We start from the raw sequence: 17,545 nt of genomic DNA on the forward strand, positions 1-17,545 counted from the left end.
AAAATATATATATATATATATATATATATAAATAATTAAAAAAAAATAAGTCACATAAAAAAAAAGTAAAAAAAAACCCAAAACGTGTAAGTCCCCCACCCCCACCTTTACGCACATATAAACGTAAATATGAGTTAGATGTGTCAGCGCGCGAAAACGACAATTGCTCTGCGCGTTGCGTATCGCCACAAACGTCGGAGTGTGAGCAATCATTTTAGGGCCATCAATCACTGATAACACTAAACTGATGAGCGGTAAAAGCTTTTAAATCGTCGCCTATGGTCAATTTTGGGTATGGTCATTTTTTGCAATTTCGCGGGTGCGAGCAATTTTAAAGCTTGACATGTTTGGTGTCTATTTACCCGACGTGACCCCGTCTTTTATATTTTACAATGTCTTTTATATTATAACAATGTAAAAAACAAAAACAAAAGAAAGCTCTCTTTGTCCCAAAAAAATGGTATAAAATTAATTTCAGTACAGCATTGTATGACGGATAAAATGTCAAAGTACTGCAGCGCTTAATACTGAAAAATGGCCTGGCCGGGAAGGGGGTGTAAACACCTGGTCTTTAAGAGGTTAAAGGTCCCTTTTTTTGGTGTTGATGAAAAGGAGACGTACACCCCCAAAGCTTTCGATAACTTACCCCTATTAAATCAGACCATGTGATTTCCATTATTTATTAATTTCTAAATGTGAGCATTAGCACCTGCCCTTCAGCTCGCATTCACATCAATGGCCACAGGTTTCCCTTCTATATTTTGGCATCAAACATCTTACCATTACACTGAAGACTAATGCTTCCATTAATGATCTAGTCATGGGGGATCACCATCACAAGACTGGCCTTTATTCTGATGATCTTTTGCTTTGGTGTCGCTTTCTGGAAACTGCATGAATTTAGGTTGTTTGGCCAGCTCAGCTACTTTAAAGTGAATACTACTAAATCGATGGCACAAACAAGAATCTCTTTCCGCCTCTTTTTCCTTTCAGTGGATATTGGACTTTATCAAGTATCTGGTAATCCATATCTCCTCGGATTTATCCTGGCTTTACTCCTTATATTATCTAACTCTCCTACAGAGCTAACTTAGTAGACTTAGGGAATGAGCCTCCAAATGACACTGATGGTTGGCTCGTGGGGCTCTTCCCTGATTTTTGTACCTCTTTCAGGCACTCCCAATTTCTGTACCCAAATCCTTCTTTGCTAAAATGAAATTGGTCTTGATCAGTCTCTGGTCTCATTCTCTCCCTCGGCTGAAGTTTGATACTCTTGCCTGCCGCAGGCAGTTTGGTGAACTTAGTCTTCCTCATCTCGAAGAGTATTTATTAATCTGCCCTATTGACCCATGTGACAGATTTAATTTTTCATGGCAAGGGCGAGTCTCAACTCTAGCCTTGTGTCCCCTCTCTTTGCCTCTCTACCTTGGGTTCTGCCCCAACACCAGCCCCCTCTTTCTTCCCTTCCTATCTGCATTTCCACACGTATGCGTGTCTAGGATTAGTTGCTTCATCATTTCTCGCTCTCTTCCTCTGATGGCTCAATGACCCTGCACTTGGTAATCTGGCCTTTCTGCCGGGACTACAGGCCCCTCTATTTTTTTGCTCACCACGGAGTCTCTCTCTTTTGTGTTATGGGCACCTCCAGCAGTTTATGGATCTTAGGAAAGATGATCCCCCTTCTTCAGGACAATGGCTCTACTTTTTTCAGCTGAGGAATTCTTTTGCTTGTATGCGCAGGACAGAACCATTATGTAGGGATCTTTCTCCATTTGAGGTCCTTTGCTTCTAGTCTAAAGCTCCCACCCATCTAATGTCTCAGATCTATGGTATCTTATTGGATTAAGACAGCTTTAGCCGTAGTACTCCTTTGCAGCCTGGGAATAGGACCTGGCTCGTCGGTTACATAGTATTTGAGGTTGAATAAAGACACAGGTCCATCAAGTTCCACCTATTGCGTGTATGTATGGGATTCTGCATGTGTATGCATGTGTATGCGTGTGTATGATTTCTTGTATGATCTTGTCTCTGAGGAAATTGTCCAAATGCTTTTTGAATGATTGAACACTCTCAGCTGATACCACTGCTTGTGGCAGTGAGTTCCAGACCCTAGCCGCTCTGAGAAGAAGCGCCTTGTGGTTAAATCTTTTCTCCACCAATTTTAGGTGGTGGCCTCTAGTCTTCGTTATGGAGTTTACCGTAAAAAGTTTATTGCTGATGTTGCTATCCCCATTGAACATCTTGTACATCAAAATCATGTCCCCCTGTAATCTCCTCACTTTCAGCGTGAACATGTTTAAATTTAGTAACCTTGTCTCATAGCTTTTGTCCTCCATCCCCTTAATTAGTTTAGTTGCCCTTCTCTTGACTCTCTCCAGCTCAAGGACATCCTTTCTGTGGACTTGTAACCAAAACTGGACCGCGATACTCCAGATGAGGTCGAACCAGTGATTGATAAAGTGGCAAAATTATAGATATGTCTCTACAGTACATTCCTTTTTAATACAAGATAGTACTCTGCTCGCTTTGTTTGCAGCAGCCTAGCATTGCAAGCCATTATTCAATCTGTGGTCTACTATGACCCGCAGATCTTTTTCCATTTCTGACTTCCCTAGTGGAGTTCCCATTAATGTGTATTCCTCTTGACTATTTTTAACCCAAAAGTGCATTACTTTACATTTATCAACATTAAACCTCATCTGCCAAATAATTGCCCACTCCCCTATTTTAACCAGATCCTCCTGTAATGTTATAGTGTCTAAGTCCGTGTCTATTACCCTCCCGATTTTAGTATCATCAGCTCCCCGATATTGTTAATAAACAGGTTGAATAATATGGGGCCTAGCGCAGAACCCTGGGGCACGCCACTCCCGACCTTAGACCAATCTGAAAAAGAGCCATTTATTGATACTCTCTGGGCACTGTAGCCAATTCTCTATCCACGTACTCACCATTTTATCTTTGGCCATAGACCTCAGCTTGTGTAGTAAGCGTTTATGTGGTACTGTGTCAAATGTTTTCAAAAAATCCAGATATACCACATCCACCGGCCTGCCTCCATCCAGATCTCTACTTACCTCTTCGTAGAATGTCAGTAGGTTCATCTGGCACGAACGGTCCTTCCTAAATCCATCCTGATTATCATTTATTATACCATTTTGTGAACAAACTCTACTAAGTAGTCTTTTATCATTCCCTCTAACAGTTTGCATACCATTGATGTTAGACTGGTCTTGTTGTGGAAATTTTATTAGGATGTGTTTTTAGTATATTGTATATGTGAATATTGTCATTATGTCTCTCAGTGGCAGGGTTGCTTGGCTATGCTCTATGGAGCATGGCTGGGATTAATCAGCACTGAGTGTAAACCATTGGAGTAGATATCTTCCTGTGTATGGGGAGAAGAGACCACTGTGTAAAAAGATCTCCACCGGCGAATGGTACATGTGCTGGGCGGTTGGCGGGGGAAATGAATGTGCTAAAGTGGTGTCCTCTTAGCGAGTGTATGGACGCCGACAAGGGCCCCTGCGTAATGCGTGGATTTATTCGCTTGCCGTGGATATATCTGCTTTGAGGACGTGGTATATGAAAGTAACATATACTCGTATCTTTTTGGTGCGTCTGATCAACGCACTGGAAATAATATGCCGTTGTCCCTGCAGATAATCTTGCATTCATAAGAACCGTAGCATAATCCTGCTAGGCATTGTTCACTGAACAATGCCTGGTAGAATTTGCTCCAGTGGCGGGAGTATATGCGCGGGTCTCGTTGGATCGGCGTCGCGGTTCCTTAGTGTAGTGTGTTGGCGGGAATTCCAGAGCACATGGTTTTCTATTGTTAACTAGTCGGCACGTAATTCACAGGCACGAGCAGCTGAGAGCTATGCACGGTATGTTTCACATGCACGAGCATATACTCCCCTTTCTATTGTGTATACATGTGTCTGATTGGCTGACTCTGTGTTATGTTAATTCCTTTTGTGTGCTATAAATAAAAGGATCTCACTCCATTCATTCAGGGAGTCGGATACTGAGGATCCAATGTGACAACAGGTAGTGTCTGTGTTTCCTTGGGACCGATGAGCTGCTCAAACAGAGCTGCTCAATGCAGAGAGCTGAGAACTGTGCTTTTTAGCGCAGCGGATTTTAATGCGCAGGAGCGTATATTAATTTCCATAACAGAGTTCTTAAAGTACCTTGGGGTGCAGGTTATCCGGTCCTAATGCTTTATTTGCATTAAGTTTTTCAAGTCTTTGTTTTTTTAAACCCCGACTACCGTCAACCACTGTGGTATATTTTGCAATGAGCCACTCACATTCTTATCTACATTAAACACATATGTTTCCTGAGTGTACAGTATACTGAGGAGAAAAAAATATTTAACACTTCGGCCCTCTCCCTGTTGTTTGTGATTAATCTCCCGTTTTTCCATCCTTTATTGGGCCTATCTGCTCTTTTCTTACCTTTTTACGGTTTATATATTGGTATACTTTTTTGGGGTTCCTTTTACTGATTGTGGCAATATGCTTTTCACAGTCTATTTTTGCTGCCCGAAGTTCCTGTTTACATATTTTATTACATTCTTTGTAGTTCCTGAATGCCAATGCTGTCCCCTTCATCTTATATTTTTAAAATGCCACACTCTTGTCCTTGATGTGTCGTTTTACCGGTGTTTTCCAGCTCAGATGCCTGACGGCGTCCATTCTGTCTGCGTACGAGTATGTCACCCGCACGGACGTGCAAGGCGGGTGAGTGTAGGGCCGCGTAGTCCCATAGAGAAGTATTGGGGCTGCATACTAATCACACACAACACCTGTCCTTCCCGCGAGCTGCTTGGTACGGCCCTGCACGGAGCCATCCGATTACAGTGTCAATGAGGGCTTATTATACATTTATACAGCTCTGACATATATCGCAGTGCTGTACAGAGAACACTGAGCCAGTCACATCAGTCAAGCTTGGAGCGGTGGAAGCAAAAAAAAAAAAAAAGAAGGGGGGTGGGCAATATAGTGAAATGGAAAATGTAACATTATACAGCAATCAATGCAGAATGGCACCGGCTATAAAGGACTACAAATCCCAGCAATAATACTATACAGCACAATGCAGAATACCACCAGCTATAGAGGAATACAGCAAATCCCAGCAATACATTATATATACAGTGTATAATGTATTGCTGGGATTTGTAGTCCTCTATAGCTGACGGTACATATACAGTGCAATACACCATCAGCTATAGAGGATATACATTCATACAGCATGTTGCGGGAGGAGTGCCGGCAGTCTTAGCTGCACACTCTACAAGCAACTTTACTTTCTTCCCCTTAGATCTTGAGACTGTCGGCAGCTGCCGTTCCCCCGCGCTGCAGTCTCCCTGCAACGACGTGATAATTTCGGTGGGCAGTAGCGGGAGAGAGATCAGAAAAGAAAGAAAGCCGACTAATCGATGATGGAAAATGATGACAACATTTTCCATCATTGATTTTAATCGACTTAGTCGATTAGTTGTTGCAGCCCCAGTCACATCAGTCTCTGTACAGAGGAGGAGCTTACACTCGAATGTCCCCCCTTAGTCGCACACTATTATTGTACATTTATATAGCTCTGACATATATCGCAGTCCTGTACAGAGAACACTGAGCCAGTCACATCAGTCAATTTTCAGAAATATTTAGTCAACCTTGGTTGTTTTACAAATGCACATAGATATCTATCTATCGAGGGAGAGATGTAATGTGAAATATGACTACGCCCATGCATATACAATTATACAGGTAACAAGGTTTTTAAACATTTACACACCAAGCTTATTTATGTTTATCTTAAAATATAAAGGATTTTATATAAGACTTTATTGCATGAATATATGAAACATAGATAAAGTTCCTAATCAAATAAACTAGCAAATAGAAGTTACCATCCACTTACCAAACCACAGTCAAGGAATGTTATTTGTTTATTTTCTAACTTCTGGCCACAGGGACCAAGGAGATCATAAGGGAGCCAGTTATTCTGCAGATGTTGGCACACAAAATCAAACAAAGTGGATAACCATTCCTGAGCATGGAATGTGCCTGAAATTAGAGCACAAAAAAGTAGATAAGGCAGAGTGTGTAGAACCCCATTACTGTAAAAAACAAAAGTGTAACCCTTCCAAGAGTTAAGATGGCCATTATTATACACCGATCCGATTCTTGAGGAAATTCACACAGTGGGTGCCGCTGTCAGCACTCTTTTTCAGCTAGCATTCCTCGATCACCGGATTGAAGGAGCCAGTCGGAAAATATTCATAGAAACGAAACCGGCAGCTATTGAGCTGCCGCCTCTGTTCAGGTAATCTGGCAGCTGTTGTCAAAATACAAAGGAAACAGTGTGGATTCCTTGATCAATGATGGAGAAATCTGCTCTATGCTTTTCCTTCAGCCTGCGTGTTGAATGAAAAAAATATAGAGCAGTGTAATAGCCACTTAGTAACCTTAGGAACAAAAAAGATGCCCTGTTGTCTGGATTATTTCCACCCATATGCTTTTATGCACTATTGTGTTATTTACAACCTTTATAAATGAATTAAAAATCAAATAAAACAACTTTCAGAACATTCACATTTTCATATGCTTCATCCAGCTTTTTATTTTCAGTTTCTTTTATTACTATTTGTTATTAATTTGCCTTCAACACCTGCCACTATACCAATGTTTATGGGAATTTTATTTATTTATAATAAGATGCAATATACATTTTTGAATACGAGAAGTTGATGTGACACTTCCCTGTTTTAGGTGTAGCAGTAGAACAATCATAATGGAATGGATTAATGTAACCAATTCAATGCTGAATATTATACAAAAGAGAGTTTGGAGGAAAGGCGGTTTAATTTGAAATTTTTTGAAAGGGTTCTTTACAGTCAGAGCAGCAAAACTGTGGAACTTCCTTTCCCAAGCATTGGTGTCAGCTGGGAGTATTGACAATTCATAAAACTTTTAGATGTCTACCTTGCAAGGATACACATTACACATAAACCAAAGAAAAAATACATACACATTTCCATAGACTGAACTGGATGGAGCTGTGTCTTTTTCCACCCTTTTCTATTATGTAACTATAAGCATGCCACCTGGTCCCGACAAAGAAGGACACTAGAAACGAACCTGTTTCTTGACCAGTTTTCAAGGTTACCCATGATGTTACACACGCTGTTCTCTATGACTACAATACTGTTTCACAGCTGGGATTGGTATTTAGACACTCATCTACACAAATAACTGCTACAAAGAGAGCAGGGTGAACTATCTAAAACCTGTGTGGCACTGCTGCTGAATGCTATCATTCAGCACTGGCTTGTTTATGGAGTGTATTTATCCGCATAGTCCAGCAAAACTCAATGTAAATTCTTTATGTGAGAATGTTCTTAAGTTTTTTGTTTTTTTAATTCTTTATTTATAAATCGAAAATTTTCAGTATAAGCAAAAAACAGAACAAGGTATTGAGAACATTAAATGAAATTATCAGAAGAGATACATTGAGATCAGTGTTTCACATCAGATTAATCCGTAAAAGACCTGACTGCGACTATGAGACATAGTAAACAGGATCAAGGTACCCTGAGCGAGTCAATCATGCATCATATAAGTCAAAAAAAAAAAGTACATAAAAAAAACAAGAAATTGGTAGATATACAATAATAAATTGATTGTAATATGGTAAGTGATATTATAATCAGTGATGGGCAATCCAATGTGAACTGCCCAAAGGATCATCCAGGTGGGATAAAACAAAAAAGCAAAAAGGATGAAAGAAGGGAAGAAGGATAGGAGAGGAAAAAAAAATAGGGACGCAAGGGAGAACCCCTGCAGGATCACCCGCATACTAAGCTCCAACTGCTAATCAGCTAGAAAGAGACCATATTAACAAGGCCCAGCCTTCAGAGGATTCCATGTACTCCATCCAATAAAACTAAGTCCTCTGTGAATGGGTCGAGCCAGAGATTCTCATTATGTCAAGAAAGACTAGCCATCACGACAGTCCTGGGAGCCAGGAAAGAAAAATGTTCAAAATCCAGCTCTTGTTGACTCTCAGAAAATTTTGTTACCACCGTTGCATATAAAGCTGGGGATGATTAAGAACTTTGTGAAGGCTATGGACAAAACAAAACCAGGTTTCCAATATCTCTATGAAACGTTTTCAAGGCTCAGTGAAGCCAAAATCAATTAAGGCATCTTTGGTGATCCACAGATTTGAGAACTTCTCCCAGATGACAAGTTTGATCGTCTGTGCGTGGCAACGGAGTTTCTCGGGAACAGCAAGGCAGATGACTATGAAAAACACGTGGACAATTTGCTTAGGTCCTATAAAGCACTTGCTGCAAACATTCACTTCTTACACTTGCATTTAGACTATTTCCCTTTGAACTGTGGGGCAGTGAGTGATGAGCATGGGGAGAGATTCCACTAGGTCGGAAATCGCAAGCATGGAGAAAAGATACCAAGGGAAATGGGAGTCCGTCCATGCTTGCTGATTACTGCTGGAATCTCTCCAGGGATGATCCTACTGCAGTTCACAAGAGAAAAGCCAAAAAGCACAGTTTAGATACCGCATGGAACCTTGTCGTTTTATCAGATGTTAGAGTGTGTCAGTTTTTCATGCAAAAATGAAATTAAAAACCAATAATGAATGGAAATACTTATTTTACTCACTGAACTGCAACTCAATTTATAACATTTGTATCATGTGTTTTTTTCAGGATTTTCTGTCTCTATCATTTAAAATACACCTATGATAAAAATGATAGACCTTTCATTTCTTTGTAAGTGGGCAAACTTACAAAATCTGCAGGGTATCAAATAATTATTTTCCTCACTGTATGTTATTGGTATCAATAAAAATATACATTTATAATTGGTGTGGCACCATTCTCATTGCTATATCACATTTTGCAGAAAAGTTATGGAGCATAATAAATGAAAATCATAATAAATCAAAATTACGAGATACGTCCCTCTCGTAATTTTGAATTATTTTGATGCAATTTTGACCTGAAGCTGCATCTTGGAAACTGAAGCCAATTAATACTCAGGACTTAATTTTTCTTTTATAGTGACCCAATTATGGTAAAATTTGGCTACTTTAATTTCCGAGGCTTTCTCCTTGTAGACCAGCGATATCGCTCATGTCTATTTTGGGAGGACAAAATCAGGTCTTCCATTTCTCTGATCACCTCCTATGCTGCGTATTCACATAGTCACTGTAGAAGTGGAGGGCTCGGCCAGAGGCTAGGAATACAGGCTTTAGCAGCATCCAATAAATGGCGAACCACAGATCGTGAGTAAGCTTTCCTGGACATATGTGTGTTATGTAACAGGAAAATAGATGGGTCCTCAGGTATATCAGATTTTGTGAATTTCCATATGATAGTCCGGACTGCAGACCAAAATTGTGATAAAGCTGGGCAGGTCCAGAAAATAGTAGGGTGTCCTCTTCAGAGTTACATCTCTAGCAAACATCGGCAACCTCGCGGTAGATTCTGTGTAAAAGTGCCGGAGTTCGGTACAATCTGGTAAGGACCTTATAATTGGTTTCCTGATGTTTTGTGCAGATGGAAAAGTGCAGGGTAACATGAATAATGTTCCGACATTGTGCATCTGAGAATGTGGTCCGGAGCTCTTGTTCCCAACGTATCAAAAATGCAGGCTTCTGAGATGTTGAGGAAGAAAGGATAATGTATATTGCAGAGAGAGTGTGCCTAATCGGACCCTGGGAGTCAGAGTCGTTCAAAAAATGGAAGCGAGCTTTTAAAGTTCGTTACTGGTGGCAAAGAAAGTAGGAAGTGTCTCAAATGAATGGCTTTCCAATTATCTAAACCGAACACGCCATTTGATGTGGTAAGGGATGTGACAGAAGGCCACAATCCATCAGGGAGGAAATGGGAAACTTGAAAGAGTTGCTTGGCGAGTAGGGATCGAAAAGGGCCTGTCAAAACTCCTGGGGGGAAATCAGGGTTATCGATAACTGGGTAGAGGGGGGAAACCTCTCCAAAAAGCTTTAGCACAATCCGATAGGGTAGTGCCAAGCAGAGGAGGCGAGCTTTAGGTGTAGAAGGGACAGATGGATAACACCAAGCTGCTCTAGAGAGAAGACACGGTGACAGAGATTCCTCTAAGATCACCCATTGTTTGAAGGATGAGTGTCTCTACCAGTCGACTAAGCGGACCAGATGATCTGCCATAAAATATTTCCATAAATCAGGGCCCCCCAAGGATTTAGGCAGAGTCAAAAGGGTGCAACGTAAGCGAGGATGGCGATTGGCCCAGATTGGCTTCATCATTAATGAATTGGCTTGACGAAAGAACCTGTCAGGGTTATATGTATATATTGGAAGGGCTTGAAATGGATATAAAAACTTCGGCAGAATAAACATTTTAAGTATGTTACAGCGTCCAAACCAGGAAAACAAAATGAATTGACATTTGGACAGGAGGGTACGGACCTGTGATAAAAGAGGGGGAAAATTGCAGGCAAAGGTATCTTTCACACCCGAAGGTATTAATGTGCCCAAGTATTTCAAAGTGGTCCACTGGAAATTAAAATCTATGTCGCAGAGAATGGATCCGGGAGTGAAATTCCCATGGCAGCCGGTTTGCTAAAGTTGATCTTCAGGTTAGACAATTCACCATATATCGAGAATTCCTAAATGAGATTAGGTAAGGAGAGTGCTGGATTGGTGAGGGAGAACATCAAGTCATCCACATATGCAGAAACCTTATATTCTGTATTTCCCACTTTTATCCTGGACACATCTACATTATTCCGAACATGCCAAAGGAAAGGCTCTAGGGACAAGGAAGAGAAGAGGGGAAAGGGGGCAGCCCTGTCTGGTTCCATTTGAGATAGGACAAGGATCAGAGAGGACTCCGTTGACATTAGCGCAGGCAGTCGGATCCGCGTAAACAGCCGAGATCCAAGACAACATGTGATCACCAAGACCAATATGTTTCAAAGCTGCAAACAGGAAATCCCACGAAACTCAGTCAAAAGCCCTTTCGGCATCTGTGGAGAGAAAAAGGCAAGCAGGTAGCAGCACGATGGACTAGGTGAAGAGTTTTGATTGTGTTATCACGGGCTTCCCTGGTCGGGAAAAAGCCAACCTGGTCGTAATATATCAGATCCAGCATATGAGTGCCGAGCCTAGTCGCTAGGAGCTTAATAAGTAATTTGAGGTCCGTGTTCAGGAGAGATAAAGAACGATAACTGTTATAGCAAGAGAGGTCCTTGCCTTCCTTTGAGATAGTGGTAATTTGGGCCGATAGGGAATCTCTAGTAAGCTGAAAAGAAGAGGAGGACAGGGCATTAAAAGCTCGGGTAAAACGGCCAGCTAAGTCAGCAGCCAAAAGCTTGTAGTATTGAGTTGTGTAGCCGTCAGGGCCCGGGGATTTTCCGGCCTTAGTAGTTTTAAGCGCCGAAAGAAACTCGTCGGATATTATGGGGGATTCCAATGCATCTCTTATGTGAGTGTCTATGGAGGACATATTATTCAAATTCAGGTAGGAGGAGATCCTAGCATGCAATGTGTCCCAAAAGACAGGAAACAAGTAGGACACAAGTTGTACAATTTTACAAATGCTTCCTATTATTTTGAAAAAGGAAGATCATGAAAGGCTGCTTCAGGGTTGTCGGAGGTTTATCTGGGGAAAGGGACATTTTAAAATGACTCCATCTATTACAACAATCTGTAAAAAATTAAGGCCTTCATTTTCCAGATTTGGAACTACAGTATTAGGAATGCACCGATACCAATACTAGTATCTGCGCTAATATCGAGTATTTGGCTGAGTACTCGTACTCGCCCAAATGTTTCAATACCTTCCCCAATACTGCAACTGCCGGTCAGAGATTTCCTCTGACCGGCAGTGCCGTAGGGGAACATGGAACCAGCTTCCTGAGCAATCAGGAAGCCGGGGCAGCGAGTAATGACCCGCCTCCCGGCTTCCTGATTGGCCAAGAAGCCGGCTCAATGCCAATTGAAAAGGGCCTGGTATGACTTTTGGGGGGAACCCCACACAGTTTTTTGTTTACATTTTTTTATCTTGGGGTACCTCCTAACTTTCCTACCAGACCTCAAGGGTCTGGCATGGTTTAGGAGGGGAAGCCCACAGTGTTTTCTTTTTCTTTTGTTTACATTTTTTTTTCATTCTGCTCGCTATCTCTGAGGCATTGGTGGCATTCGGCTATTCACTTACTGCTGTTCGGCCCCTATGAGAATAGGGGCGAATCAAACCGAGTGAACTGCCGGGTGTACGGATCAGCCGATCCAGATGTTGGATTGGCTAAGCCGAACAGGTTCTTCACTTCGGCTCAGCTGAATTCTTCGGCTGAACCGAAGTGAAGAAAAAGGAGCCGAAGGCAGTCAATATATGGCTGTTTTCAGCCGTACAGGAATTAAGTGAATAGCCAAACGGCATCGGCTCCCTTCACTTCCGCTTAGTTATTAACTTGGCTGCCTTCGGCAGCCAGGTGAATAAACCCCTTGATTAATTATCTACCTCTGTCTGCAGCTGGGGCGATCTTTGGAATCTTAGATGTGCATGGAGTAAAAATTACAGCTGGATGTAGAAAGTTATCGTCTATTACAGGGCTCAAAATTTCAAGTCCTGAGCTACTAGCCAGGCCTTAAAAATTACTCGCCACCAGTTGCCCCACCTAACCCCTACCCTGCCCCACCTAACCCCTACCCTGCCCCAGACTTAACTCAGTCAGGTCAGTAATGTAACGCACAGCGCAGAGGTCAGTAATGTAACGCACAGCGCAAAGGTCAGTAATGTAACGCACAGCGCAGAGGTCAGAGTGACTCACAGCGCAGAGGTCAGAGTGACTCACAGCGCAGAGGTCAGAGTGACGCACAGCGCAGAGGTCAGAGTGACGCACAGCGCAGAGGTCAGAGTGACGCACAGCGCAGAGGTCAGAGTGACGCACAGCGCAGAGGTCAGAGTGACGCACAGCGCAGAGGTCAGTGTGACGCACAGCGCAGGGTCAGTGTGACGCACAGTGTAAGGAAGAAAGAAAAGGGACTTACAGTGCACTTAGCTGGTATTCAGGTGCCTCTTCTTTCTCCTGGTTGGGGGGGGTTGGGGTGGAGGTCGGTGCAGAGATCCTCCATGTACCTTCTTTTCCCTGCTAACTTTCTGGATGGCCGGTCTCACCGTCTCTGCAGTCTTCCTCCCAGCCTGGCAGCTGAGGTGGGCGGAGGAAGCTGCAGAAGACAGCGGATGTCATCGAGGAGCGCCGCCGGCGGGACCAGAGAAGGGACACTACCACCACGGCGATCGTTGCCTTGTGTTCTCTCTTCCCATCGGCCGCTCTGTAGCTACAGCGGCCGATGAGAAGAGAGAACAGAAGCGAGCAATTGCCGTGGCGGTAGTGTCCCATCTCTGGTCCCGCCGGCGGCGCTCCTCGATGAGATTCCACTACCCCCTCCACCCCCCGCAATTTTCACTCGCCAATTGCGAGGGGAAATTTTGAGGCCTGGTCTATTATATAACTGGTGGAGAAGAAAATAATTTTGCATCAATGGATACTCAAACAAAAAAGTTTTTTGAGGTATCCTTTATTGTAGGGATGCACTGATACCATTTTCTCCAGTCCGAGTACCATTTTCTCCAGTCAGAGTAAGAGCACTCCTCAAGTACTCGCTGATGCCAATTACCGCTACCTTTTGTTTTGTTTTTTAGTGTCATGTGAGATTTTTTTATCATATAAATGTTTATTGAAAAAGTTATTACAAACTTTTAGCATAGACAAAACATGCAAGTAATAAAATTGAATGGAGATACATCTTAAACCACAAGAAAACAGAAAAAAAATAGCATAATATCTTAAGACCCTCTCTCAAGGTCGTATCTTGGCCGAAAAATGCTAAAGGTACTAAGATCCCTAGAGATCAGAAGTGTCATGGGAACTATAGGCCGGTCAGTCTAACATCGGTAGTTTGTAAAATGCTAGAGGGCATAATAAAGGATATTGTCAAATAATTAAGAAAGACAATAAACAGAAAAAAGGAGAGGTTAAGAGGAAAGTGAGCCAAATAATAAGAAAGAAAGGGGTTCCTAATAGGACCGAGAATATACGAAACACTTGATCCCAAAAGCGTGATGTGACCGGGCAGAACCATCAAATATGTGTGTGTGAGCCTAATTCAATACAGCCCCTAAAACACTGAGGTGAATGTAAGGGAGCAAATTTGGCTATCCAAACAGGATAGCACTTTATAATTGGTCTCCAACGCACTTGCACACCTTAAACACGATTTGGTCGATAACCATATTTAAAACCATGCTTTGTCTCCCAATGTAGTGTCCAACTCTTGTTTTCATTTGGAGGGATAAGAAGGGTGCGGGGTTGGGGTAAAGACATCAGGTTGAAATAAAGAAGAGAGATCAATTCCGACGGTACAAATCATCACGACAAATACGTTCAAATGGGCTCAAGAGTTTGACATTTTTAGCTCGTCCTATCATTTTAGAGATGAAGGCTATAATTTGCAGTAGGATTGCACAGATGCCAAGTACAGTACTCGGAACAAGTACGAGTACATGTACCGATACTTTTGAGCTCCAAGAGAGAAAAATTCAACAATTAGGAGGCAGCTGTCATGTGTAAGGAGCACACAGAGCTCCTGGGATTTGTACATCTCTGTTTTTAATGTACGATTTTGTTTTTATAAATATAAATAAAGGGATGCACAGATACCAGTTTTACGAGTACTGGTACTTGCCGAGTACTTACAAGTACTGATACATTTTTGTATATTGTCATGCAACAGTTTTTCAAAACAATACAGACTAATGATTTCAGGACAGTGGTGGAGCGCCAGAACCAAGTCCCAGCTGCAACCGCTCCAACCCTGTTAGTTCTCATGAAAATGCCAAGTATCTGCACTGGTATGCGAAAAGTATCTGTGCATCCTTAATTTGCAGGTAATGCAAAAATTCGGCATTAAAAATTTGAAAATGTTCTTTAATTTGAAATTGAAAAAGGTTTTAAGACCTGCATCAGATTCAAATTTCCTGAAACGGGTCAGATCATGCATCACCCAAGCGTCAAAGGACCTAGGGGAGTCCATCGCTGGTAACAAGGAGGGATTAGTTAGAAACGACAACATGGGCATATTTGGTGAAATAAGTCTGGACATTTTTTTCTGGGAGTCCCATAGTCGAAGAGAATGGGCTGTGGACGAGAAAGAAGGTGGAGGTCTTTGTTTTGGAGAGAGCCAAAGAATACTATCAATATGAACAGGGCGGAAGGGTACGGCTTCAAGTTCAACTCACTGAGGGGGATCTTGAGTGGCATGATATTTAGCCAGTTGACCTATTTGGACTGAATAGTAGTATTTTGAAATATCAGGGACACCCAATCCCCCAAGTGTTTTGGGCAAGTAGAGTGTGCTTCTCGGCTTATGATGGGACCAGACAAATCCATTGACCTGCGATTGTAAGGACTTGAGTGCCACAGTTGGGAACGCTATAGGAAGGGTGCGGAAAAGATATAGAATTTTTGGCAAGAGCATCATTTTTACCAAAGCTATCCTACCAAGCCATGAAAGATTATATCTGGTCCACGTCAAAAGCAAGGTCTTGAGTTTAGTGAATATGTTAGGGTAGCTGGCATTATAAGAATCGGTTAGGTTAACCCCTAATTAAGAAAGAGAAGAGGATCTCCACTTAAAAGGAAAGGTAGCACGTAACGTAGAAAGTGTGGTTGAAGAAATATTGAGGGTAGAGTATTTGGACTTATTAATGGAAATACCTGATAAGGACGTAAAATCATTAAGGAGACTCATTAAATTGGGAAGGGAGATTATGGGTTGGATAAAATAAAAAAGGGCATCAGTTTGTGGGAGCAACCATCGTAAGACAAGCCTGTTACATCTGCGTATGAAATAAAGAAGAGAGATCAATTCCGACGGTACAAATCATCACGACAAATACGTTCAAATGGGCTCAAGAGTTTGACATTTTTAGCTCGTCCTATCATTTTAGAGATGAAGGCTATAATTTGCAGTAGGATTGCACAGATGCCAAGTACAGTACTCGGAACAAGTACGAGTACATGTACCGATACTTTTGAGCTCCAAGAGAGAAAAATTCAACAATTAGGAGGCAGCTGTCATGTGTAAGGAGCACACAGAGCTCCTGGGATTTGTACATCTCTGTTTTTAATGTACGATTTTGTTTTTATAAATATAAATAAAGGGATGCACAGATACCAGTTTTACGAGTACTGGTACTTGCCGAGTACTTACAAGTACTGATACATTTTTGTATATTGTCATGCAACAGTTTTTCAAAACAATACAGACTAATGATTTCAGGACAGTGGTGGAGCGCCAGAACCAAGTCCCAGCTGCAACCGCTCCAACCCTGTTAGTTCTCATGAAAATGCCAAGTATCTGCACTGGTATGCGAAAAGTATCTGTGCATCCTTAATTTGCAGGTAATGCAAAAATTCGGCATTAAAAATTTGAAAATGTTCTTTAATTTGAAATTGAAAAAGGTTTTAAGACCTGCATCAGATTCAAATTTCCTGAAACGGGTCAGATCATGCATCACCCAAGCGTCAAAGGACCTAGGGGAGTCCATCGCTGGTAACAAGGAGGGATTAGTTAGAAACGACAACATGGGCATATTTGGTGAAATAAGTCTGGACATTTTTTTCTGGGAGTCCCATAGTCGAAGAGAATGGGCTGTGGACGAGAAAGAAGGTGGAGGTCTTTGTTTTGGAGAGAGCCAAAGAATACTATCAATATGAACAGGGCGGAAGGGTACGGCTTCAAGTTCAACTCACTGAGGGGGATCTTGAGTGGCATGATATTTAGCCAGTTGACCTATTTGGACTGAATAGTAGTATTTTGAAATATCAGGGACACCCAATCCCCCAAGTGTTTTGGGCAAGTAGAGTGTGCTTCTCGGCTTATGATGGGACCAGACAAATCCATTGACCTGCGATTGTAAGGACTTGAGTGCCACAGTTGGGAACGCTATAGGAAGGGTGCGGAAAAGATATAGAATTTTTGGCAAGAGCATCATTTTTACCAAAGCTATCCTACCAAGCCATGAAAGATTATATCTGGTCCACGTCAAAAGCAAGGTCTTGAGTTTAGTGAATATGTTAGGGTAGCTGGCATTATAAGAATCGGTTAGGTTAACCCCTAATTAAGAAAGAGAAGAGGATCTCCACTTAAAAGGAAAGGTAGCACGTAACGTAGAAAGTGTGGTTGAAGAAATATTGAGGGTAGAGTATTTGGACTTATTAATGGAAATACCTGATAAGGACGTAAAATCATTAAGGAGACTCATTAAATTGGGAAGGGAGATTATGGGTTGGATAAAATAAAAAAGGGCATCAGTTTGTGGGAGCAACCATCGTAAGACAAGCCTGTTACATCTGCGTTAAGTAGGGATGGTCTCGATGTTTGAGTCGAAGAACAGTTCGACTCGAACATTGGCAGTTTGTGTGTTCCGCGAACACAAACTATCAGTGCTGTTCGCCCGCC

The 17,545-nt window shown here is 42.0% G+C and overlaps 1 protein-coding gene across 1 annotated transcript in view; it reads right to left on the reverse strand.

Annotated features, from left to right (window-relative positions):
* LOC108791661 (UBX domain-containing protein 6-like) overlaps positions 1-17,545 on the reverse strand; it is a 71,102-nt gene that overhangs the window by 1,201 nt on the left and 52,356 nt on the right. The window contains exon 9 of the mRNA XM_018562202.1: positions 5,932-6,077. Within this exon, the coding sequence (XP_018417704.1) occupies positions 5,932-6,077 (146 nt within the window). The remainder of the gene's footprint in view (positions 1-5,931; positions 6,078-17,545) is intronic.

Source organism: Nanorana parkeri, unplaced genomic scaffold (genome assembly GCF_000935625.1).
Source record: "Nanorana parkeri isolate BGI_ZX_2015 unplaced genomic scaffold, ASM93562v1 scaffold565, whole genome shotgun sequence".
NCBI classification, from domain to species: Eukaryota; Metazoa; Chordata; class Amphibia; order Anura; family Dicroglossidae; genus Nanorana; species Nanorana parkeri.